General features: G+C 36.4%; 3 protein-coding genes across 6 annotated transcripts; 2 read left to right on the forward strand and 1 right to left on the reverse strand.

Annotated features, from left to right (window-relative positions):
• Window positions 1-4,302: 4,302 nt before the first annotated feature.
• Window positions 4,303-6,894, forward strand: LOC125216126 (protein REVEILLE 2-like). 2 transcript variants are annotated; one of them, XM_048117753.2, is made up of 5 exons: window positions 4,303-4,620; window positions 5,173-5,244; window positions 5,357-5,468; window positions 5,537-5,643; window positions 5,729-5,868. In XM_048117753.2, exons 1-4 carry the CDS (start codon window positions 4,609-4,611, stop codon window positions 5,641-5,643), a joined length of 303 nt encoding a protein of 100 aa, XP_047973710.1. In that variant the 5' UTR covers window positions 4,303-4,608; the 3' UTR covers window positions 5,729-5,868. The 2 variants fall into 2 exon arrangements, with proteins under 2 accessions (XP_047973710.1, XP_088923747.1); XM_089067621.1 differs by adding an exon at window positions 6,178-6,894 and having other exon boundaries at window positions 4,312-5,251; window positions 5,357-5,643; window positions 5,729-6,079.
• A 1,242-nt stretch (window positions 6,895-8,136) lies between these two features.
• LOC125210816 (uncharacterized) lies at window positions 8,137-11,204 on the reverse strand. Of its 2 annotated transcripts, XR_007174409.2 has the most exons (5): window positions 10,826-11,204; window positions 9,371-10,165; window positions 8,971-9,018; window positions 8,585-8,890; window positions 8,137-8,481 (listed from the first exon to the last, which is right to left on the reverse strand). XR_007174409.2 is itself a non-coding variant. In XM_048110411.2 (4 exons), the coding sequence occupies exons 1-4, from the start codon at window positions 11,012-11,014 to the stop codon at window positions 8,639-8,641; spliced, it is 1,284 nt and encodes a 427-aa protein (XP_047966368.1). In that variant the 5' UTR covers window positions 11,015-11,204; the 3' UTR covers window positions 8,137-8,638. The 2 variants fall into 2 exon arrangements, 1 of the variants encoding a protein (XP_047966368.1); XM_048110411.2 differs by having other exon boundaries at window positions 8,137-8,890.
• An 8,707-nt stretch (window positions 11,205-19,911) lies between these two features.
• Window positions 19,912-21,680, forward strand: LOC125216565 (uncharacterized). Of its 2 annotated transcripts, none has more exons than XM_048118312.2 (2): window positions 19,912-20,068; window positions 20,733-21,680. In XM_048118312.2, the coding sequence occupies exons 1-2, from the start codon at window positions 20,052-20,054 to the stop codon at window positions 21,505-21,507; spliced, it is 792 nt and encodes a 263-aa protein (XP_047974269.1). In that variant the 5' UTR covers window positions 19,912-20,051; the 3' UTR covers window positions 21,508-21,680. The 2 variants fall into 2 exon arrangements, with proteins under 2 accessions (XP_047974269.1, XP_047974271.1); XM_048118314.2 differs by having other exon boundaries at window positions 19,930-20,068; window positions 20,634-21,680.
• Window positions 21,681-24,859: the final 3,179 nt, after the last annotated feature.

A 24,859-nucleotide genomic window follows, 5' to 3' on the forward strand; every position in this document is an offset into this window, starting at 1 on the left:
GTTAAACCATTTAAAAATAGAGAGAGTTATTAATTTATTTTGTCTATGTATTTCTTTTAAATATTTCCTTGAGAAATATCCTCTTCAATATTATCGACTTCTCTCTAGCCTTTAAACTTCAATTGTGCTAATTCGCTCGAATTCGGGCCAATTCATTTGGGTGCGGGTTATTTTGGTTATGAATTTTTTGGATTATAAATTTTCGACCATAACTCTATATCTTTGGGTTTCGAGCTAATCCACGAACTATTCGGGTCAAAAGTGATCTTATGTGTGACTTTCTATCAAATCCAATATTCTAAGTTATAAAAAAACAGATTGTCGCAAATCGTAAATTAGTAAGTGATCAAGAGAAAAAAAAATAGGAATTGAAAATTGAAACAAAATACATAAACATATCGTGAATCTAACTACAATTAAATGGAAATCATGCATTTCAAATCAGTTGAGTGACATTCTTAATTGTATACCCAAAAAATAATTCTAACTTTCCATTTGAGAGAGAAGACATGATTACCATATATACTTCATATCAATGATACGTTTGATAATGATATTACAATAAATACATCGTATTATATTTTTAATTATATTTTTATTTTAAATGTTCAACCCATGGGCTAACCCACAACCCACTCGGGCCATCCCGCATAACCCGCTGACCCGAACGGGTCAGTCCGTGTAGCCCTATTCTGCATTTGAGTTGTAATTTTTCGGCCCTAACCCTATAATTGTACCGGGTTATTTGGGCAACCCACGAATTTCGAACTAGATTGACGTCCCTATCTATACATATGTTACCGAATTTCTGCATGGGAATTTTGGGATCTACCTATAGTGTCTTATTTAATTTTCTATTTTCTAGTTTCTAGTTTCAAGATTTGGATATGTTTTTTAGGTTATATTCTAAAGTCACATTGGATAGCTATATTTCGTGATATTAGAACATCTACTAAAAATCAATCTTATAATTCTCCGCAACCTATTTTGTAGTTGCCACTTGAATATTTAAAAATTCCAATCTTTAACGCAATCAGCCACAATTTTTTTTTTTACTATTTTAATATTTAATGAAAAATTAAAAACATCAAAATAACATAAATTAAACACAATACTAAAACTTACTCCCTCGGTCTCTTAAATTTTAGCCACATTTTTTATTTTCGTCTGTCCCATAAAATTTCACATTTCATTTTTTACCATTTCTGATAGTGGACTCTATATTCCACTAACTCATTTTAACTCACATTTTATTATAAAACTAATACATAAAAGTAGGACTTACTATCCACTAACTTTTTCTACTCATTTTTCGTTACATTTCTTAAACCCGTGCCCCGACAAAGTGTGACAAAAGAGATGGAGGGAGTACATATTAAAAAAAAAAAAGGTAAAAAGAAAAAGTTACATAGGAACTAAAAAAAACTAATTGAATAAAGAAAAATGACACATCAATTGTATCCTAATCGTGGGTGAAGCATGTTGATCATTTTCTGATACATTTTCTTCACACTCTGCCTCGGGCCTCCTCGAAGTTGGTCTTGGTGGCGAGCAGCGGCTTCGACAATAGTGCATTGATCAGCCCTTGGATGTGGACTTGCTTCATGTGGCTCGGTTGCTTTAGCCTTCCACTTTCTATTGGCCACTTTTAAGCCCATGAGACAACTTTATCTTAGCACTTGTGTGCCAAAATACTCTACCATAGGAGAGTCAAGTCGAAGGCATCGCCACCGCTGATGGTGCAGCTGCCATTGACACTGATCTTGGTCTTCTTCAGGCCCCTACACTCGTAACCCGATTAGAATTTTGTAAAATTCCTTGATGAGGAAAAAGACGCCGTTGTACTTGAACTTGAGACTCATATTGTCATTGGAGTACGTCTTCGTGACTATGCTGCGGAATGTCTCCAAACTTTGGAAGTTGGGGCACATGCTTTTGGTGTTTTGGTAGATGGCGATAAATTTGGAGACATCCATTTGGACCCAGTGGTACTTCTTCAAGAGACAACCCTAGATTTTGTTGACTCTTTGGTTGTTCGCAAAGTTGGGTCCTCAGAGATGTTGACCCAGCACTTAGTCAGTACCATCATCTCCTCCAGGCTACAGACCTTGCAACCAACTAGGTGAAACCTCCTTTACTTTCCCTTCCCCTTTGCAGGCGAGTTCGTAGCCCCATTAGGAGGTGATGGCTCCATGCCTGAAATCTTGTAGTAGTCGGTGTCTATAAGGAAATCAGCGTTGGGTCAATGGTGGAGTCATGCATTCTTGGGGTACCCAAATCTTGGGGATCCGTGACCAGCCGATACACATCGCCTTAGTGTCCTGCACCAGCAAAGTTAGGATCCCATCTCGCAACTCGGTAAATGTTGTGGTAAGCTTGCTGAACAATCAAGTCCATGGCTCTTAGTTGGGGAAGTACGTGGAACCATAATTGAGTCGTTTTTTCATTTTGGAAAGTTTCTTCATGGTTGAGTCATTTCCCTATATGGTAATTAACTCACTTTTCCTTTCCTACTTTATTCGCTTTTCTATTTTGTTCTCTCTACTTTTTCTGTTCTCTTACTTTTCTTTCTTTTCATTTAACACAACAAACATTTTTTCTTAATTTTCATACAGAAAATAAACATCTCAACTAGGGATGTTAATGCAGCCTGCAACCCGTGGCTGGCTCGAATAGCTTGCCAAATTAATAGGGGTTAGGGTTGAAGAATTATAGCCCGATAAAATTACAACTCGATTAACCCGCAACCCGTTTAGGTCAGACCCGAAAACCCGATGAGCTGACCTGAAAGCCTAGTAAAATTTCTCCTCCCTCCGTCCGGCATTAGGAGTCCCGATTGAGTTGGGTGCGGGTTTTAAGAAATGTTTGACTGTGTAATAATTAGAATGTGTGATAATGAAATGTAAGACCCATTTGCATTAATATTTGTTTTATTCTTTGGATGTGTTTTTACTTGTGCATTTTAGTGTTTTATTTTATAATATTTTTCTTTCACTTTTTATGAAAATATCTAACCGGGACTCCTAATGCCGGACGGATGAATCTGATCAACTGGGACTCCTAATTCCGGACGGAGGGAGTATTATTCTATTTGTTTGACTCTTAATTCGACACTTCATTATTTATTATTATTATTATTATTATTATTATTATTATTATTATTATTATTATTATTATTATTATTATTATTATTTAGATAATAAAAAGATTAACTTTCAATCTTATATTAAATACAAATTATACATTAAACTTTAATTAATACAATAATGGATAAATAACGTAGAAATTTTAAATTCACTAAAAAAATATTTAAAATTTTAAAACATGCTTTAAAAAATTTTAATGTTTATTTTTATTTGTATAAATCTCAAATATTAGTATTTGATCATGTTAATGTTTAGTTTAAGCATATACCTCAAATTTACTAATTAAATGATTTATATTTTATAAATATAACTAATTTTTATCATTATTTATTGGGCTTATCACATGTTAATTTTATCGTTAACAATCCGATTAACTCATTGGGCTAGCCCGAAATTCGAGCTTTTAAGGTTAGAATTGAACTTTTATAACTCGGAAAATCACATCCCGGTAGCCCCCATCCAATTGATCCGTATCCATAAAGCTGACCCGAAACCGCTAGATCAACCTGATTGATATTCCTATAGTCTCAACTATGGATGGACGAAAGTGAGCAATGAAATGTGCGATGAAAATATAAAATTGGCCATCAATGAGTACTGTGAAAATGAAATATCATATGTTATCCGGTCAACATTTTTAGGCAACATATATGTTGCACTCAGAATTCCACTAGAAATTCGCCAAGTGGCTGGAAATTTTTGGCGAGTAAACGTTACTCCCTCCGTCCGGCATTAAGAGTCATATTTTTCCATTTCGGTCCGTCTCCAATTAAAAGTCACACTTCATTTTTACCATAAATAGCAAGTAGGTCTCATATTCCACTAACTCAATTCACTCACATTTTATTATAAAATCAATATAAAAAAATGGGTCTCACATTCCACTAACTTTTTCAACAACTTTTTTTTACATTTCTTAAAACTCGTGCCCGGTCAAAGAGTGATTCCTAATAGGGGACGGAGAGAGTAGTTTTGTATAGATGCGAGCACTTTAAACACAAAAAGAGCAGTAGTGGGGCCACTCCCAGCATCTTCACGCCACGTGTTGAATTCCAGCCACATGATTCCATCAAATTTTCGAGACTTGTATTATAATTTTTTAACTATATTTTCACGCTGACGTGGCGGCCTCAACCTCCTCTTTTCATTCTTCTTCTCCACAATCCACAAATGACAATAAGTTTCTTCATCCAGATATTAATTTTTCTCATCTTTACCTAAAATCCGAGCAACATATGCCTCTTCTCACTTTAATCACCATTTCCTTCATTAGTTTCCAATAGTTTTGCTCATATTTCACTTTTTGTCCAAAAGCGGAAATGAGATATAGTATTTGGTAAAGTAGTCGGATATTTTTCCTTCAAAATTCGAATTTTCTTGGATTTGGAATTTTATTTTTTTTAAGTTGAGGAATAGATATTAGTAGCGGAGAGGTTGGAGGACTTGTGGAACGAGTACAGCCATGGCAGTTGAGGTGAGATCGAGGCATCAATTTTACTACTACCTCTGTCCCCCAAATTTTAACACGGTTTGACCCGACATGGGTTTTAAGAAATGTAATGAAAAGTGTATTGGTGGGATGTGGGTCTTGTATTAGTTTTATAATAAAATGTGAGTATAAATGAGTTAGTGGAATATAAGTTCCACTACCTAAAATGGTAAAAAGTAAAGTGTTTCAAACTTTCAGGGACGGACTGAAATGGTAAACTGTGTCAAAATTTGGGGGACGGAGGTAGTAGTATATTTCTAATTAATTACATTCTATTTAGTTTTATGTACGATTTCCAGACTTTTCTGTTAAATTTGTTGTAGGAATATTTTTTTGTTTTCCTCTTTTAATTTTTAATTTTCCAAAGAGGATCAATGCGGGGGAGCATCTAGAGAGAGTGATGTTTCTATATTAGAAATGCGTTGTGTGTGGGACGGAGGGAGAATTAAGAGTTTTGATTTGATGGGTCCATGCTAGCTAATAAGGAAGATTTGAAGAAAGATCTAGTTTGGACAGTGTTATTATTTTCTGGTGTAGGAAAAGCATGATAAGGCCACGGGTGCAAGTGAGGAGGCTATGCAGTCGAATCCGTATGCGTATGCTCTTAAGGTGATCGGTCCGTATGCAGTTGTTTGAGTTCACTCCTAAGGTTTAGTATTGCAGATAACAGTGCTCTTGCAACTTTGTGAGTGATTTTGGTGTCCTATGTTTGTTGGGACAGGTAAGAAAGCCATATACGATTACTAAACAAAGGGAAAGATGGACTGAGGAAGAGCACGAGAGGTTCCTCGAGGCCTTGAAACTTCATGGTCGTGCGTGGAGGAAAATTGAAGGTGTTGTATGCATGTCTTTTAGTGAATGATTGATTGATTCTGAGGAAATTGTGTATTCTCTTTTGCAGAGCATGTGGGTACAAAAACAGCAGTGCAAATCCGAAGCCACGCACAGAAGTTTTTCTCCAACGTTAACTGTTCTCATAAGTATCATTATGTCCATAAGCTCCTTTAAGTAAGGCATCCAAACTGCATTGATTTTAACTTAATTTAGGGTTAGGTTTTTCCGTGCTTGAGTGTGGATAGTTGTGGTGTTTCAGGTTTCGAGAGAGAGTACTAATGGAGAAGGAAGTAATGCAAAGCTTATTGAAATTTCTCCTCCAAGGCCTAAGAGGAAGCCGGTGCACCCTTATCCGAGGAAGCCTTATTCAGTGGTTAAGAAGTTAATGAAATCGGTATCTCAAGACATGACGGAACAAGATACACAGTCTCCTACTTCTGTGTTATCTGAGAATCATTCGTACACATCTGCCAGAGCTGATTTGTGTACTCCAGAAGGTAGCTCGTCACCAGTCTCATCTGCTCTTGCTTCTTGTGGTACCCAAGTACCTACAATATCCAAACCAATTCACGAAGATGGAAAGTGTAATCCTGATGAAGAAGTTTCTCTGGTACTTGCACGACTCTCAAATTAGTAGGCCAGCGTTAATTGGTTTACATATTCTCCAACTCATAACTAATGCAGTATATGTTTGTTTCTACGAAACAGAATATGGAGCTTTTGGCTCAAGACAGTGACCTTGCTCAAGAAGATCAATCTGCTGTTCAACACCTGAAGCTTTTTGGTAAGAACTTGTTAGTGAAGGGTTCATCTGGAACATCTCTTTCGACCATCGAGAGAAATGAAGGTGGGGACGTATCATTCCCTTTGAAAGTGATACCTCTGAAGCTAACTGTTGAGCATGTGGATGCGTCGCCTCTGGTTCCTTTTCCATGGCTGATGCTTTCATCAAGTTCGACCCAGCAAGTTATCGAAAAGAAATGCCATCTCGACAATAATGACGAGAAGGGGGCGTCTTCTAGTGGTTCCACAACTGATTCAGACAGAGAAAAGAGCTCGGATACTAACAGGAAGAATGCAAATGCACTCGCCTCTAGATTACGTAAGAGGGCTTCTGCAGATTTTGAAGATTATAGAAAAGGTTTTGTTCCGTACAAAAGACATTCACGACAAGCTGAGAAACACCGGAGCCGCATTTGCTTGTAGCCCCAGCCAATATGCATAGCCAAGTAACATTTTTTTGCTCTCTTTCTGAATTGAAGGCTATAATATATTGTGCAGGTACTTGATTTCCTAGGCAATCTTTGATTTTTGGGTTGTAATATTTTCAATCTTTAATGTTTTCGGTCATTCGAAACACAACTGTGTATCCTAATGGAAACTTGTGTTTTCTTGTGTTGTATAAGATTCAGAACAATTTCGACATACTGTGTTTTCTCCCTGTTTTCCCTGTGGGATCTATTGTTGGTACATATGTCTTCTGCTACAACCCAAGCTTAAAAATGATTAAAAAAAAAAAGTAGAAAAGAAAAGAAGGCACGAGATCGATCATTTTTTGATATGGAGATAATGAAAGATGTGTGGCGTACGTACAACATAGCAAGAAGTGAATGGTCTATGTCGCTCACAATACGATATTATTAATATCTTTCTGATCAATCTGGTGATCTTGAATAATTAGGAAAGCCATTTTTTAATACAATTGCCAAAATTAAAATTTCAACTAACAAAAATTTGATCAAATTTTATTATTGAAATAACTAAGTTAACCCAGGATAAAACCAAAATTTTCTAAATCAAATTCGACTGGCATGGTTGAACTGAATATGACGAGCGCCACTTAACATCTCCTACTACACATGTGGGATCCACTTAGGGATGTCGATGTAGCCCGCAATCCGTGGGCTGGCCCGAATAGCCCGCTAAATTTATAGGGTTAGGGTCGGAAATTTCTAGCCCGATAAAAATAAAACCCGATAAGCCCGCACCCGATTAACCCGCAACCCGTTAGGGCCAGACCCGAAAACCCGATGGGCTGGCCCGATAACCCGGTAAAATTTATATTTTTCAATTTTTTACTCCTAATTCGACACTTCGTTGACTAATTTTATGACATAGATAACTAAAAAAAGATAACTTTCAATTTTATGGTAAATATATAAATTATATATTGAATTTTTATTAATATATTAATTGTTAAATAAATTAATCTCACTAAAAGAATATTTAAATTTTTAACATGCATTAAAATTTCATGAAATATCACAAATATTATTATTTTATGATTGAGTTTAAGCATATATATATATATATCAAATTTATCATAATTAAATATTTTATATTTTATAAATATAACTAATTTTCATCATGATTTATTGGATTGTTCGAGCTTTAACCTTATCGGTAGCAACCCGATTAACCCGTCGGGCTAGCCCGAAACCCGAGCTTTTAGGGTTAGGGCCGAACTTTCACAACCCGACAAGCCCGCACCCGATTGACCCGCAACCCGAGTAGGGTTGGCCCGAAACCCGACGGGCCGGCCCGATTGACATCCCTAGATCCACTCATGTTTTTTTTTTTGTGTGTAGCAGGAAATGACGAAATGTAGTAGGAGATGTTAACAAGACGTAGCCGTAGTTGCGAAATCCAAAAGTATTTAAAAGAAAATTGCAAAAGAGGAGTAGAGCTAAAAATTCAGAAAAATCCAAATACAAGATTAGTTCCAAAAAAAAAAAAAATTCTTGGAGCACCAAAACCAAACAAAGAGAGAAACTTAAAACTTCTAGGCCGAAATAATCAGTTATGGAATAGCTGTCGTACCACTTGAGCTTCAAAGTTGTTGACGATAGTCGTGTTTCTTCCTTTAAGCACTTCGCTTTGCTGGAGATTCCCCATGCCATAAAAGGAGATGGAGCTGGTGCAGCACAGCACACGCCTGCACCTATTCCATTTGCTTTTCTACCATGAGTGGAAAAGCACGACAAAGAATGTCAACGCCAACCTGGTTAAAATCTGCAGCACCGGGCACTTGATGAGCAGTTTCCCCACTCTCAACTTCTTCACATGCTACTACTATGTTACAATCTTATCAAATCAAAATCTATCAAATAACTACCGCAAACAAAACTCGATGCGTGTGGAGAACTTTTCCCTCGTTCCTACATCACTTCTACACCTCACTTGTCTGACTGTCAGCAATAAGCCATGGATGCTGCAGGCATTGCTGGGCCGTTGGTCGTTTATCAGGATCAAAATCAAGTATGGGACATAGAAAACTCGCCAATTCACGTGCATCATCATCAGAGAACTTGTATTTATCAACAAGTAATCGATCAAGGGACCCATACTTCAGCCTTCTAATCCTCTTCAAGTCCCCATATCTATCAAAGTACTCCTTGGATCGTGCACCAGTAGTAGCAATCTTAAGCATTAACCAATGAGAGTCAGCAAATATTGCTTATAACTTGAATTTTTATAGGGACATGAGATGTGCATCTTTACCTTGCGTGGCATCTTTCCAAGGAGCTCCATCATCATAGCAAGGTGATCCTGTAAAAGGAAATCCATCATATGACATATCGATTGACACCACTTCTGGCAAACTACTTGTGTAAAAGCACCCCAAAAAGGTGGAAAGTACAGGACTTGAGGTTGCTCAAAAGCTACTACTTTGCTATCCTAAAATTGTTGTAAATAAAACAGCACAGATACAGTACTATTATAGTGGCATAGCTAACTGGTGTTGTCATCCAATCAGGAGGTGGGATAGGAATACTAATTAATTTTAATCACCAATATTTATCCTAAAATCTCCAATCGATCATATCTGTGCATCTTAAACTTTTAGATTTCAAATTTAAAGCATTACTGAAGAGACGAGCAATGAAGTGTAGATTACTACCTCGTCCTCGCTGAAACCTTGTCCGTTCTTGGGAGCAAACATCATTTCTCCCGTTGCAAGTTCAAAAGCCGTACAAGCAAATGACCACATATCAGCAGCAAAAGAATAACCAGACTGGAGTATAACCTCTGGTGCTCTATATTGTCTTGTTTGAATTTCATCAGCAAGTGGCCTATCACCCCAACATGCATTTCCAAAGTCCACAACCTTACATGTGAAATCTATCCCATCCAAGTTTCTAGGAGGCTTTGGAGTCCTGCCTACCCCATCTCCTATACCAATTCGCCTTTCTGAGATTCTTGCAACTGCTCTTTTTGCCCTTTGTTTTAGTCTTCTCTCAATTTTACTAATAACTGAGACTCCTCCATTTGGGTTTCCCTCAGGCCTTTCAAGGATGGGAGTCAATCCTGACCTGATCGGATCTTTTGAAGGATTAATGGTGGAACATAGAAGAATGTTCTCAGGTTTTAGATCAGTGTGTATGATTCCTAGCTCCCGATGCAAGTAATCGAGAGCAGTCAAAATGCATCTGCTTATCTCCTTAACTCTATGGAGCTCAAGACCTTTATACCGGTTATACTTGATCAAACGAAGCAAACTATCACCAAGAAATTCCAGAGCCATACATAAATGCTGCCCATTTGGGCCTGCATGCTTAAAGGAGTCTTCTAAGCGTACAACTGACTTGCTATTTAAGGGATCACCAGCAGCAATAGCAGAAAGAATTTCAATTTCATGCATTGCCGCCTGAGCAAATTGAGGTGCACTTTTCTGGATCTTCAAGGCAACATATTTCTAAAAACCAAACAAATCACAAATAAGACACTAAGAAAATCCCACCAGTTTGGTAAGAACTGAGCGTGTCATGACAGAGAGCCCAGTTTGGTAAGAACTGAGCGTGTCATGACAGAGAGCATTAATTAGGAAAAGCTCTAGCACTCTTCGAAGTAACTGGAGCCAAACGAACATGCCAAAGAGTCAGGATTGTATCAAATTTTTGAGAGAGTATATAATGGAGAGAATCATCTGTATGCCAAAGGCATGCTTTCTTGTATACTATGTTGCTTCAATTATGCAAAGACTAATTTCATTTGAACTAAATCTGATGCACTAAATGATCGTTATATTCATCAATCGTTAAAATGAATTTCCCTCCTGAGATAGTGTTCAAACTGAATGCGCTACTTGTTTTGGTTTTCCTTTAGCAGAAACTGAGAGTTATCGACTATAAGAACCTTCAAGCTATTAGCTAAGTGAATCATTTTGAATAGATAATTACTAATAATTATGATCCGATCATGAATCGCTAAATATTGATCCATTCAACAATTATCCAAATAAATAAATACAGCAACCAAAATGAAACCTCCGAAGCGCATCAACAGAAGAATGAATCAAAATTGAGACGCTAATAAAAAAAAAAAGAAAAAAAAAAGAAGGTTACAGTGTGCATACCGAGGACTGAGTATCATAGGCGAGCCAGACGGTGGAGAACTGTCCCCAACCAAGTTTCTTCTGCGCGATGTAGCGAGCAGAGGAGAAATTATCGGCGATTCTGACGGCGTGGTAGCCTCCTTTACGGTAGGATTCGAATCCTTCATCCTCATCTTCCGATCCCGACGACGACGACGGGGAGCCAGACATGATGATGGCAATCCAGAGGTAATTTGAAATCCAAAAAGGGCGATCGGTTGAAAACAATTTTATTGGTTAGAGGATTTATCCCAAGGCAGGTTGTTAGGGGAGAAGTTGAGATTGGGAGGAAAAGCTGCAATGGAGGAGTGGAGAAGGAATGTTAATAATAATATTCACTTTTTTGAGATGTGTCTCTAATCACATTACTCTCTCCACTTTTTCCTCGTCATTTTCATTGGGTATTTCTTCAAAAATTATTTATGGAGTATATGTTTTATGTTATGAATATTTTTTGGGTTTATGAATTATCAATGGATTTGTTCTTCTTCTTTTTGAGTGGTCATTTATTATTACTAAGTCCATTCTATTTTGTATGTAAATTGAAAAGTAAAATATTCCAAAAAGCAAAACATACGTATCATTTAGAAAGAGACGAGGGAGTATTTTATTGCACGTGATTAGGTTAAACAATTTTGGAACCATCAATTAAACGAAATTCAAAACCATCAATTAACATTTATAACGGAATAAATGTTTTCCTCTTCAATTCATCTTCTACCTAAACAAATCTTATTGTGGCTTATTCAGTATGGTCACTATTATTTTGTCTAATGAATCGAACAACAATGAATTGTTCAATAGTTTTTGTATGTAATACTAGATTGATCTTATCTTCTATTAAACTCTTCTTAATAAAAAGTTTAGAATTTTTAAAATGAAGTACTCCCTCGATACCATAAAAGATGTTTCACTTTCCTTTTTAGTTTGTCTCACTAAAAATGTCACATTTACAATTCTAGAAAAAGTTCTCTCTCATAATAATATAAAGATTATATTTTCTCTTTCTACCTAACACACAAAACAAAACCTTCTAAAATTTCATGTCGTTCCACAAATGTAACATCTTTTGTGGGACGGAGGGAGTAGTAGTCAGCAAAATTTAAATCTAATGCTACAACAACAAACTTAACAATCTTTTCTAAGAAGATTTGAGTCATAACTAGTGTGAAATAGGACAAATCATTTTTCTTAGTGCCTTTATTGTGTATTGACACATTAAAATTTGGCATCGACTCCTGATATTAAATGATTGTTTTGCAATCATTATTATCTACTATATTAATTGCTTTTTTCTTCTCTTCTTCTTCTTGAAACAATCCTATGCTTTTTTCTTCTCTTCTTCTTCTTCAAGAAACAATCCTAAGAGCATCCGCAATAGGGACGAATGTCTAGTCAGATAAGCCGGCAGACATCTCAAAAACACCTCCTGCCACGTCATAAGGATATCCCGCTGCATAATAGCGGACATACCTAGGATATCCCGACAGACAAGCACAATAATAAAAATTCACAAATTCACAAATTAACAATTACTAAATTAAAATTTTGACACGAATACGGGAAAAGGTGCAACCATTTTATTTTTAAAAACGGCATACATATTTAAATTTTAAAAAAAATACATAGTTCACCAAAAAAAAAACTATCCCAAACCAAAAAACGATAACAAAGTTACATGTTATGTCTTAAATTTGTAAAGTTTGCCGCTAGCCGAACGGGGGTCTCGCAACGAGCCATATATATAGAGTTTGCAACGAACTGTATATATAGAGTTTAAAAAAATATCGGAAATTGGGACGACGCCGGAACGTCTGTCGTGTCACCGCAATAGCGGACGTCACGATGGACGACCCGACGGACGTCCGCGCTCACCCGCGAACAACCTCTCATCCGCCGCCGATGTCCATGTCCGCCTCAAACGTCGCAATAGCGGACGTCCCCGGTTAGACGTCTGATAAGGCTAATTTCATGCATTGGTTATGTGGTGAAAAGCGTTATAATTTGCTGGGTCTAACACGTTTCCTAAGCCAGGTGTGTGAAACATATCGCTAGATCAAGGAAATGCTGAAGGAGATGGTCTAGCAAAGGAATGAAGCGAAGTGAGCAGAATTCAAAAGAAAAGAAGGCGTGACGGAGGGAGTCAGTAGCTGAGGGCAACAAAGTCTATCTATACCTCGCTGGGCCCCACTCCAACGTCTATATATAGAAGAGCATGCAACGCACATCATATCACTTTTTCACTCTCTTTTAGCTCACACACATAACACACACTTGGGAATGGGAGATCTGGGGTAGTTCGGGTTACGAAGGGTTCATTTCTTTAGAAGTTTCTCAGTTGCAACACCGTCCGTGTGTGGACGAAGATACAATCTCTTTTAATTTCAGTTGTTTTGCTCTTTTGCGGTCGAACTTCACTTTTGGGAGTCGACTGGGCTGTTGATGATACTCATTATCTTATCGCTTTTGTTGATTTGTGTTTGGTTGTGATATTTTGAGTTGATTTACGTAGATCTCGCTGCTGAGAGTTTATTTTAACAAGTATCATGTCGATCTCTGTTTTATTTTGATGTTGTGGTGTTTGATATGGGAATTCGGTGATAGATCTGTGGTTTATTGACTGATTGGAAGTTGTTGTTCAAATCTGAAGTGATGAAGTGTTTCTGTTGGTCGGAGTTTGTGTCAGATGCTTGGATCCGGAGTGGATTTAGCGTCTGAGGTTGGATCCGAAGCGAGAAAAGGAAATTGTTAGATGGATTTGAGTTTTCTTCTTGTTTTATGCTTTACTTCGTCTAGCGTCTAAAGATCTGTTTAGTTCTTCGTTATTATGCATAAATTTGGTTTAGATTTAGTTTGCTCTGCTCTGATTTCGTTCATGTTGATTTTCTTATGAGTTTTTACGCAATTTGGTTGAAGAAGATGATGTCGCTGTTAGTTAGTACTCGAGTTAGTTATTCTGCCAGCTTTTCGTTCGTACTCTGCTTTTTCAGTCATGGTCCCCACAGTCAGTTTATCTCCTAGGTCTAGGTAAGTAGAGTAGTTTTCTTAGATCTAGTGATTGAGCAGTTAATTTTCTTGCAACGTTCTCTTGTTATTTCGCCTAGGTCTAGCTATTAGCATAGGAGTTTTAAGATTCTCAAGTCAAGTTTAATTTGTTTTCCTCAACCCAAGAAAAATGCGTGACAGTAGCCAACACCAAAAACAAGTCCAAATCCTTGAATATGAGTATTACGCATCCTTCTCTGTGGGATCGACCCCTACTTCCCTATACTAGGTTTAGTAAAGTGGTTGAGAGTTTTTGAAAGAAGTGCTCTGTGTGTCCGACGACCAAGATTTCCTACGACCAACGAGTTCCTAGACCGCGTGATCTAGTGGATTTGCTGGACCGAGGGAACCTGTTTATTTCCTTCTGAATGCACTAAGACGAATACCTACTTTCAACGTCCGCCGAGAAATCTGCTATTGCGGTGTGGATGCTTTAATAGATATCAAGTAGAAGTGAAAAAAAGGAAATTCATTGAACATAAACTGTAAAATGAGATTAGTGACTATTTACAGAAATAAAATTTAAATTAAATAAAGAATTATTAAGTTAAGAAACAGAAACAAATAATTTCATAATTTAGTTTTAGGAACTTAATATGAATATAGGTTAAATACTCCCTCCGTCCCAATTTAAGAGTCCTGTATTCCCATTTCCGTCTGTCCCAGGTTAAGAGTTCCATTTAAAATTTATCATATTTGAATATAAAATTTAACCTCATTGTTGATGAAATTTACACTCAAATGTCATTACTTTCATAAAAATAAAACAAAATAAAATCCTAAACATACAAAAAGTCAACATGATCTAACTTTCCACTATCTTATTTCAATTATTACACACTTCAACAACCACTAACTCAATTCAATTATTACACACTCCAACAATTTCTTAAAACCTCTGCTGTAACTAAATTGCACTCCTAAACTGAGACGGAGGAAGTATTACAGAATCTTATTCTCGTACATTCGGCCCATTTTGTTTCATTAAGTTTGCAATCATATAAGTTCATATAATGCCCATTTTATTTTAACAATTATCAATTTATTCTTGTACTTATTATATAAGTGACTTATTGAGTTTTAAAAAACTAACTGAATCCTAAAAACATTAGCTGCCTCTCACTGTCCACACTTTATGAAAAGGAGAGAGGAGAAGGAAAGGGAGATCAACAACCATCTCTCTCTTCACTATACTATGAGTCTGTGATTTCTGTGAAAAAGATGACATGGTATGCGTGGGCAGATACAACACCTCAAGATATCAGGATACAAAAAAAAGTATGTACTTCTTCCTTTTTAATCTATGAATACAAAAGGACTTTCATAAATAGGCTTAGATTTAGAATGTCATTCTAGTGGATACATATTAATTCCTATACCAGCTACACATTTTATCATCTATATTTATATTTGAGAACATAGTTCATATCTGACTTAAATGAGCATAATGTATATTAGGTATTCAAGATTATTATAGTCAGATTTCAATTACAATTACTACTCATTTGCAAATAAAATTATCATATTTAATAGGATCTTTTCTATATCCCATTTTTTTACACAAACAAATTCAATAAATAAATTTATAAATTTATATACTTGCAAGGTTTTTTTATTTAGTACAGTAGGATTGCATTTAGAACAGGTTTTAAGCTTGCAGGTAATCATCAACAATACTTTCGGTTACTCAATTTCATGAAACTGAGTATATAGACATTAATATGTTATTGCAAATATTAATTACTAGATGATTTGTAGTTCAACATTGTTCTAAGGCTGTCCCATTTTCTACAGTTTTATTTACAAAAATCCGTTTTGAATATGAATACTAACATACATTTTTCTTTATTGAGGGACAAATGGAATTAGAAACAGCTTAATTAATTGCTAAATGTTTTACAAGAAATAATTTTTTACTCCCTCCGTTCCCTCATAGTTGAGGTGAAACTTTTCGTCACGAAGTTTAGAAATGGATGTTGAGTGTGTTAAATAAATACTCCCTCCGTCCCATAAAAATATGCATACTTTCCATTTTCGTTCGTCCCACAAAAATATGTGCATTCCATTTTTGGAAAGTTATAACATGCCCACGGTTCGTAAACCGGCGGTTCCGGTTTTGGGAAATGTAGAACCGGAACCGAACCGTGAGGCTATTTCATGGTTGTTTCGGTTCTGAACCGCCGGTTTTCGGATGGTTCCTCACGGTTCCGATTCGGTTTGGCGGTTTTGGCGGTTTTTCATTTTTTTTTGCTATGTAATTTGGAAATTTGGACTTATACAATAATTGGAACAAGACAATGGATAATTTAAATCGAAATAAGACGAATAAGGTGAAAATCATATCAATTTTATTGAATTTGAGTTGTAACGGACAACAATGCATTACAATTTTCAATACATATACAACAATGTGATGTATTTTACAAGTGTCATCGGAATATTAATAAAAAAAACATGAAATGGGGTGAATGTAAGTGAGGATAGGAGGGGGTATTTATAGATAAAAATGGAGGAGGGGGGAAATGGATCAATTTGAATTCAAAATCAGAATTAAAAAAAATATATAAAAAAATATAAAAAATTTGAATTTCGGACAAAACCGGCGGAACCGCCGGTTCCGGCCAAAAAATCGTATGAAAAAGCTGCTCCTTGGCTGCCAACGGTTGACGCCACGAATACCTCACCGGAACCGTGAAACCGTCGGTTAACCAGCGGTTCGGTGACGGTTTCGGTTCGTAAAATCTTGAACCTGAACCGGAACCGGCCCACGGTTCCAAATATGTCGGCTTCGGTTCGTAAAAAATGTCACAGTTCCGGTACGGAACCAAAACTGGCGGTTACGGTCCGCAGTTAACCGCCGGAACCGAAAACCTTGGGCATCTCTAGGAGGGAGTATCAATTATATAATCTAGGTCGACCTACTATACACTAACATTACTTTAACTACCATTTCCCCTCTGTCTCTTACTTTATTATACAATTCTCCTCATCTCTCTTACTTTACCAATTTTGTCTTAATTCCCGTGTCATACCTATTGCCCATATTTTTATGGGACCTAGGGAGTAGATAAATAAGTAAAAGAGAAAAAAAAATAGAAAGAATACACTCAACCATTTTCTTTTTTGGAAACTTTGTCTCTCCAATTAATACACTCAACCATTTTTTTCTCACTCCTATTAAAATATTCATCTTTCTTTCTCTCTATTTTAATACTTACACCCACCTTTTATCTCTCCAATTAAACACTTTAACCAATACTCCCTCCGTCCCGGATAATTCGGGTCACTTTGACCGGGCACGGGTTTTAAGAATTGTAATGAAAAGTGGGTTGAAAAAGTTAGGGGAATGTGGGTCCTACCTTTATATAATACTCCCTCCGTCCCCTATTAGGAGTCACTCTTTGACCGGACACGAGTTTTAAGAAATGTAAAGAAAAGTTGGTTGAAAAAGTTAGTGGAATGTGGGACCCATTTTTTTATATTGGTTTTATAATAAAAATGTGAGTGAATTGAGTTAGTGGAATGTGGGACCTACTTACTATTTATGGTAAAAATGAAGTGTGACTCTTAATTAGGGACGGACCGAAATGGAAAATTATGACTCTTAATGGGGGACGGAGGGAGTAGTTTTATAATAAAATGTGAGTAGGAATGAGTTAGTGGAATATGGGGTCCACCACAAAAAATGGTAAAAGTGAAGTGGGACAAATTTTGTGGGACGGACCGAAATAGAAAACTGGGACAAATTATCTGGGACGGAGGGAGTAACTCCTAAAATCCCGTTGCGGCCAAGAAATGTATCATCTTAGCCAGGACGGAGGGAGTATTATATATGGAAATGACTCACCTATGAAGGAACTTTCCAAAATAGAAAAGTGATTCAACTACTCCCTCCGTCCCGGCTAAGATGACACATTGCTTAGCCGGCATGGGATTTTAGGAGTTATTGGTTAAAGTGTTTAATTGGAGAGAGAGAAGGTGAGTGTAAGTATTAAAGTAGAGAGATAAAGAAAGATGATATTTTAATAGGAGTGAGAAAAAGTGGTTGAGTGTATTAATTGGAGAGAGAAAGTTACCAAAAAAGGAAATGTGTCATCTTAGTTGGGACAAACTAAAAAGGAAAACGTGTCATCTTAAGCGGGACAGAGGGAGTATAAGTCTATGAGGGAACATACGAAGTATTTGACAGGCTGTCCCACTCCCTCCAGTTTATTTAAAAAATGATTTTCATTCATAATTTTAAATATGAATAAAGATAAATTAATAAAAATTGTACATACAAATTGCCCTTCAAATTTGAATCGGATAAGATGCAAGTATTTTGAATTGGTAGCATCATTAATTACATACTTCTATGACTAATTTGACCCTATATACAAGTATAAGGAAAAATATACTATTACAATTTTTCCTTAATCATTTATATTGAAAAATATGTAATCAATTTTTTTAAATATCCACAATTATTAATAGATTCACAAATAAAATTTCAATAGATCATTCATGTTTTAGTAGTATATTTTCCATTATATAATTGTATATAGGGTTAAATTAGTCGTAGAAATATGTAATTTATAATGATACCAATTCAAAATACTTGCATCTTATCCAATTTAAATTTAAATAGAATAATCATTCATGATTAAATTCATGTTTCAACAAGATTAACACTATTTTATCATTTTTTATAGGACAATTAGAAAATACGTTCTTTGTTCACAAAAAATAGTCTCATTTGTGAACGACATATGTTTTTAATAAGAAATTTGTAAAGTAAAAGAATGGGTAAAATATGAAAAAGAATGGGTAAATTAGAAAAAGTACATTTCGTTAGTTAATTATGGAGAGAATTCGAAATAAGGGATTGATTTCGCTGACCTCTCGAAATTTAGGATTAAATTCACTGACCTTTCGTAATTTGGGATCGTGGCATGCGTATTTTTTAGAATAAGGGATTTCTGATTTTTTCCCATTTTTCTATTCCTTTTTAATATTATCTCCCTCCCTCCATTTATCAATTGCCTAAATCATCCCTCAAATATTTTACCTAAATTCTACAAAATCAGCCCTCAAATATTATACCTATATTTTAGAATATCAGCGCCGTTTTTTTCAAACATCCGCCTTTTTTCTGTTCCAAGCGCTTCTCTTCTCCACCCTCCTTCACACGCCTCCACCCTCCTCTTCCGTCTCTCCAACTCAAAGCAGCGTGAATCTGTAAGGAATCAAAAATACATATACATATGTGTCTGTATATGTAATATACATGCATACATATTTGTTTGTTTTGTGGAAGTAATCACAGAGGAGGAGTTTTAATGGTTACTTTTTCGGATTTTTTAAAAAAGAATCCTCTGAAGTAAATACATGATGTTTCTGGATGGTATATGATAAATACATGTTTATGGATTGCTATGGTAATTGATAATTGTCTTGAACAAAATTATTATTTAAAAGACTAAAGTTCACGTAAAATATTTTGTAGAGCATGGCAAATTTTGTACACATTTTATAGAGACGGCAAATTTTGTATACATATTGTAGAGACGGCAAATTTAGGCAAATTTAGGCAATTGTTCACATTTTGTAGAGACGGCAAATTCTATAGAATTTAGGTAAAATATTTGAGGGGTGATTTAGGCAATTGATAAATGGAGGGAGGGGGATAATATTAAAAAAGAAGAGAAAAAGGAGAAAAAATCAGAAATCCCTTGTTTTAAAAAATACGCATGCCACGATCCCAAATTACGAAAGGTCAGCGAATTTAATCCTAAATTTCGAGAGGTCAGCGAAATCAATCCCTTATTCCGAATTCTCTCTTAATTATGTCATCAATTTGAAATGCATGTGTACAAATTAATATTACAATAGAAATTAAAATTTTCTGTTATTAGAAAATTGCAAAAATATCAGGTACATAATTTTTAAAGTTAATTTTTAAAATTGCGAGAAAATATGTTTTTTTTTGGTCTTGTGCTTTCCAAAATATTGGGTCAAAGTTTGAGGATAATAAATTTCCAAAGCCGAATTGGTAGATTTATATTTCCGGCTAGGGTTTATAATTTCCCCTCACACTTCCTCTCGTGGAGAATAAAAGGACTCACTTTGATCCGACGTTTCTACTCTTCACCTCAGCGTATTGGATTCTGTGATCGCCGCTGCCATGTACGGCCACAGGGGGTAAGGACCTTGTCAATTTTGAAATTATTTGTATAAACGAATGCCTTTATATGCGACTGATTCGAAATTATATTTTCTGGGTGTTTCCTCGGTGAAAAAGGATTAGGGTTTCTTTTGATTTTGTTGATTTATGATTGAATTGCATTGACTTCTAGTATGAAATAGTAATTGTTTTCCTTTTCTTATAGATGCAAGGTCTTTTTTTTTTCGATTCTGGTGAATTTGGGTATTGCTTTGTTACCGGTTTGAATCTTGATACAAAAGAAATTCGGTTTTAGGGCTTTTATTTTAGTTGTATTTGTTTAGGCTACTTGCAAGTTGAGGATACCTATTGATTTTCTAAATCCCATTGCACTGCTGTTTTTGATTGATTTGTATCGATGTGAATATGCAAAAGATGTGTTTCCAAGTGCTTCCTTAGCTAAGTAAGATGCATTTATCTGAACTGGTGTGGTTTGCTTGGTGAATCATTGCTATCCTGTGTGTTTAACTGAAATCCTTGCTTTTCAATATCATTAATATCTATTTCTGCGACTGGGTTCATGAGTTATCGTTATTCTTTAAGAGCTTGAGATGCAAAAGAAAAACTAGATGGGTTGGGATTGGCTTTTATTAACGAGGTTGAGTGGGGGGTTTTTCCTTCCTTGGGTATGGATAATTGAAGGGCAATGTTTGGGAGCGGGGGGGTGTCGGACGGGTACGAGATCGGCTCAAAGAGACCAAGAATGATGGAATCGGGTCCCTACTTCGCAGTGAGGAGCAGCGGTGGTTCAAGCAGTTACCAGGCACAAGGCTACGACAGCAGATATCCGCCTTCTTCCACTTTTCCCGTGGTTCGTCTGAGGGGCCTCCCGTTCAACTGCACCGATGTGGATATCTTCAAGTTCTTTGCCGGACTTGATATTGTGGATGTCTTCTTGGTGAACAAGGAAGGGAGATTTTCTGGAGAGGCATTTGTTCTCTTTGCAGGGCCTATGCAGGCTGATCTTGCTCTCCGTAGGGACCGGCAAAACATGGGAAGACGATATGTGGAGGTATTTAGGTGCAAGAAGCAGGACTATTACCACGCAATAGCATCCGAGGTTAAAGAAGGATCTTATGGCAGTGTTGACCCACCACCTGTCCGACGCAAGAGGTCTCCCGAGAAGGAGAGGATGGAGTATACAGAGATCTTGAAGATGCGTGGTCTTCCTTACTCTGTGAAAAAGGTGGAGATCTTGAAATTCTTCGAAGACACAGTCAGTGTGAAGGAGGAGAAGATTCACATTGCGTGCCGATCAGACGGGAAAGCAACTGGGGAGGCGTATGTGGAGCTTGGTTCGGTCGAAGAGGCAAGGAAAGCCATGTCTAAGGACAAGATGATGATTGGATCAAGATATGTGGAACTGTTTCCTTCAACACCTGAAGAATTGAAGCGAGCTGCATCAAGATCACGTTAGTGAATTTTAATAGAGTTTCTTCCTCTTTGTCTCTGTTGTCAGCTTACATATTAAATTGTTACATTGAAACTTGAGCTTTTAGTTTCCTAAATCCGTTGAAGAGATGCTTGAAAAATATCAACGCTGCCATTTTACCCTGTGAGATAAATCTATTAAATCAAATTTTTATGATATATCGTCGTAAGGAGAAACACCATTAATATCATTGATGATTTGTTTTAATGATATTTGTTAATTTGATTGTTACATTTATATTTTCATTAGGTAACAAGTAAAATGTTTTCTTCTAGTTATAAAATATAACATAAGTTATTGTATAGTACTCCGTAATAGATAATATTTGAATTCTGGAATTGGTTTTGATCAGTAAAGCACTTTTAGAATGGTAAAGACTTTTGACCATCAGTAAAAAGCATCCCCAATGCTAATCTATATTTATTCGAGGGTCTCTCAATTTTCAACGCATTATAACAAATTTTGATCATTCACTAGTGATTTATTGTATGTTTCTTAATCATTAATGGGAGAATCATTGCATATAAATATAACAAATGACTACATTTCGAAGTCAATATATTTCATTAACTTCATGATTAATAATTTACACATATTGACTAAATGTGATAACGAAATGCATTATTCCTGCATTTATTCCTAAGTATGTCAATTCAACTCAAATTCTATGGGCTGCCCCAATCAACATGATAAAATTAAAAGGTTAGGACTGAAAAATTATTATCCGATTAGAAATTGGACTAGCCCGTTCGAGCTAGCGGGTTAGTAGGTTGCCCCCCGGGCTGCACAAAAAATAAATATTTTTGACTATTTAACATTTGCCATGGGTCACGCTATTTCATTGAAATCATTCCTCCACAGTTTCTTCTTCTTTTCTCTCTAAAATATTAACCTTATGTAAAAAATGGACGAAAAATTTATAATTGTCTCAAACTAAAAGAAAAAGGAAATACAAATTTTTTATATAAATAAATGTGCTTAAGAGATAGTTATATTTTTCCCTGTTTTCTTACGAATTTAATACATTTTTTATACATCAATCTTATTTATTTATTTTCTATGTTTTATGTTCAAACTCTATTTTTATTTATAATGTTGATTTTGTTAATGATGCAGGTGTATATAAATTATTTATAAAAAATATAGAATCTTTATGATTAATAAATAAGATCGATTAGCTCGTTGGACTAACTCAAACTCGAATATTTAAGGTTAGAGTTGTATTTTAACCCAATAAAATTTCAGTTCAATTCGCCTACAATCTGAATAGGATTGACCCAAAAATGTTGTTTTGGCCAGATTGACATCCTTATTTTATTAGAAGAAATTTAGAATAATACGGTCAAACATTCGTATTGTCATAAAATCACCACGTCTGCAATTCTAGTTCTGCCAATCGCAAGCTGATACGATCCTATATCATAGGATCTCCCAATTATTTAGTTATCTTTTGATTCATAGTATCTTTCTCATATATGTTTAGATATTTGTTTCTTGTTCGATAAGTTAAGGTAGTTGTATTCTAGTATATAAATAGGAGATATTGTTATCATTTAATGGAGGAATGAATAAAATCATATGTTTAGTCCATTGGCTTGAGTATCACAAAACAAAACCTAATCGAGCTGCCAGTGGGAACTTCACCCGCACTCTGCCGTCGACCTACTAGGGCAGCGGATTTCTTGTTTCTGTGTCCTACCCAGAGAACCGATTGCTTAAGAGGAAAACCCCTATTAACAACATGTGCTTTCATTGTGTTCTCACCCTCCACAACACCGATTGAATCATAGCTAAGTCACTTCCCGACGGGAATCCACCGCGTAGAACAACTAGCCACACCGATCAATCCACAAATACGTCACTGCCCGACAGGAATCCACCAGCGCACAACAACTAGCCATGCCGCTGCCTGACGGATTCATTCCACGGACAACACTTGCCCCCGATCATCTCCACTGCCGAGCTTCACCGTACTTCATCACACAAACCCCATCTTCATTTTTTGTTTCTATTATTAACTACACATATTCACCACCAACATCATTTTTTACATTGAAGAGAAGGTTTGTGAAGGAAATTTGAGCAGAAAATGTGATTCACTCAAAAGGGATTTTGTCATTCATCAAAAGTCTCTCCCTCCATTGATACAATGCCGAGATGGAATGAAATCTCGACTCGAGAGAGCGGACCCCCACTGGTGCAAATTAATGGGATGTTAGCCGCCACAACTATGTTGGAAAAGAGATTGGATGAGAAGGCGCGACGACAACGACGATTCAGGGAGTTGCACCCACTCGATCCGGGACTACCCTATGGTATGCGTGATCCCAAGATGCCTTTGCCGGAGGGGGTCCACTCCGGTCGCCTGATACGATCGGATTTTGCACTGTTTTAAGGCCATTATTTGGTCTGTTTTTAATGTCAAAGTCGCATTGCATTTTCATTATTTGCATATTTTATACATTTTGGTATTTTGATGTGTTTTGTGAGAAATGTGCATATTTGAGCCGAAAAAGGGAGTCAAAATGCGAAATCTGGAAATTTGGAGTTTCAGGTGGCGACCGGCGACCGCCAAAACATTTCCGTGACCGCCGGCGCCCGGCGACCATCATTCTGTGGCGGTCCTCCTCGGAAATTCTGTGCATGGAACAAAGACACGTCCGGCGACCGCCAGAGGAAGTGTGGTGACCGCCACAAATGAGTCAGAGAGTTTCGGTTCCACGCACGGCGACCGCCGGCCGAAGTGCGGCGGCCCGCCACGGAAAGCGGCGAAGCAGATTTGACCTCTATTTCTCTTCAAGACTTTGATGGTGCTGGCAGCGGAAGCGGTCGCATAAATAACAATCACATAATAATCAGATCTATTTAGCAGATTATTTAGACAAAACCTATTCGCGTAATTATCACATGTATCATGCTCATAACTTGAATTAATCATGCTTTAAGAATAATGAAACCTAAAACATGCTTTTCTACGGAGTAGATAAATACCTAATTAATTCTCCAAAGAATTGAAGATGGCTAGCTTCTTCTCCACGTGATGCTTTGAGTACTAGACCACAAATTTTCTCTCTGGTTCTCGAACTGTATCCCAATATCAGTGTGGGCTGATCTTACTAGAATACTAGGACTTAAATAAAGAAGACAGAAGAAATCCTTTTTGGAATAGGAGAGGAATTCGAAATTCTCTTCAGCTTAGGGCTGAAAATTTCAAAAATTACAATAATTAAAATTGTGTTTTTCTGTCTCCTTTATTCTCCTATTTATATTAAGTTCTTTTTGGGCCCAGACAGGGATCTATGAAAGGTTTTGGATATGGGCCCATCCAATTTACTTT

This window comes from Salvia hispanica, chromosome 3 (assembly GCF_029641045.1).
Source record: "Salvia hispanica isolate PSC_SH4W2 chromosome 3, Shi_PSC_v1, whole genome shotgun sequence".
Classification (NCBI taxonomy): Eukaryota; Viridiplantae; Streptophyta; class Magnoliopsida; order Lamiales; family Lamiaceae; genus Salvia; species Salvia hispanica.

Excerpts from the sequence above, each read along its gene's own strand:
- LOC125216126 (XM_089067621.1), top strand. The coding sequence starts at position 5,855 with ATGAAATCGGTATCTCAAGACATGACGGAACAAGATACACAGTCTCCT. Across the intron at positions 6,080-6,177 it reads CTGATGAAGAAGTTTCTCTG|AATATGGAGCTTTTGGCTCA; the intron begins GTACTTGCACGA and ends TCTACGAAACAG.
- LOC125210816 (XM_048110411.2), bottom strand. The coding sequence starts at position 11,014 with ATGTCTGGCTCCCCGTCGTCGTCGTCGGGATCGGAAGATGAGGATGAA. Across the intron at positions 9,019-9,370 it reads AAGGTTTCAGCGAGGACGAG|GATCACCTTGCTATGATGAT; the intron begins GTAGTAATCTAC and ends TTCCTTTTACAG. Across the intron at positions 8,891-8,970 it reads TTGGAAAGATGCCACGCAAG|ATTGCTACTACTGGTGCACG; the intron begins GTAAAGATGCAC and ends TTAATGCTTAAG.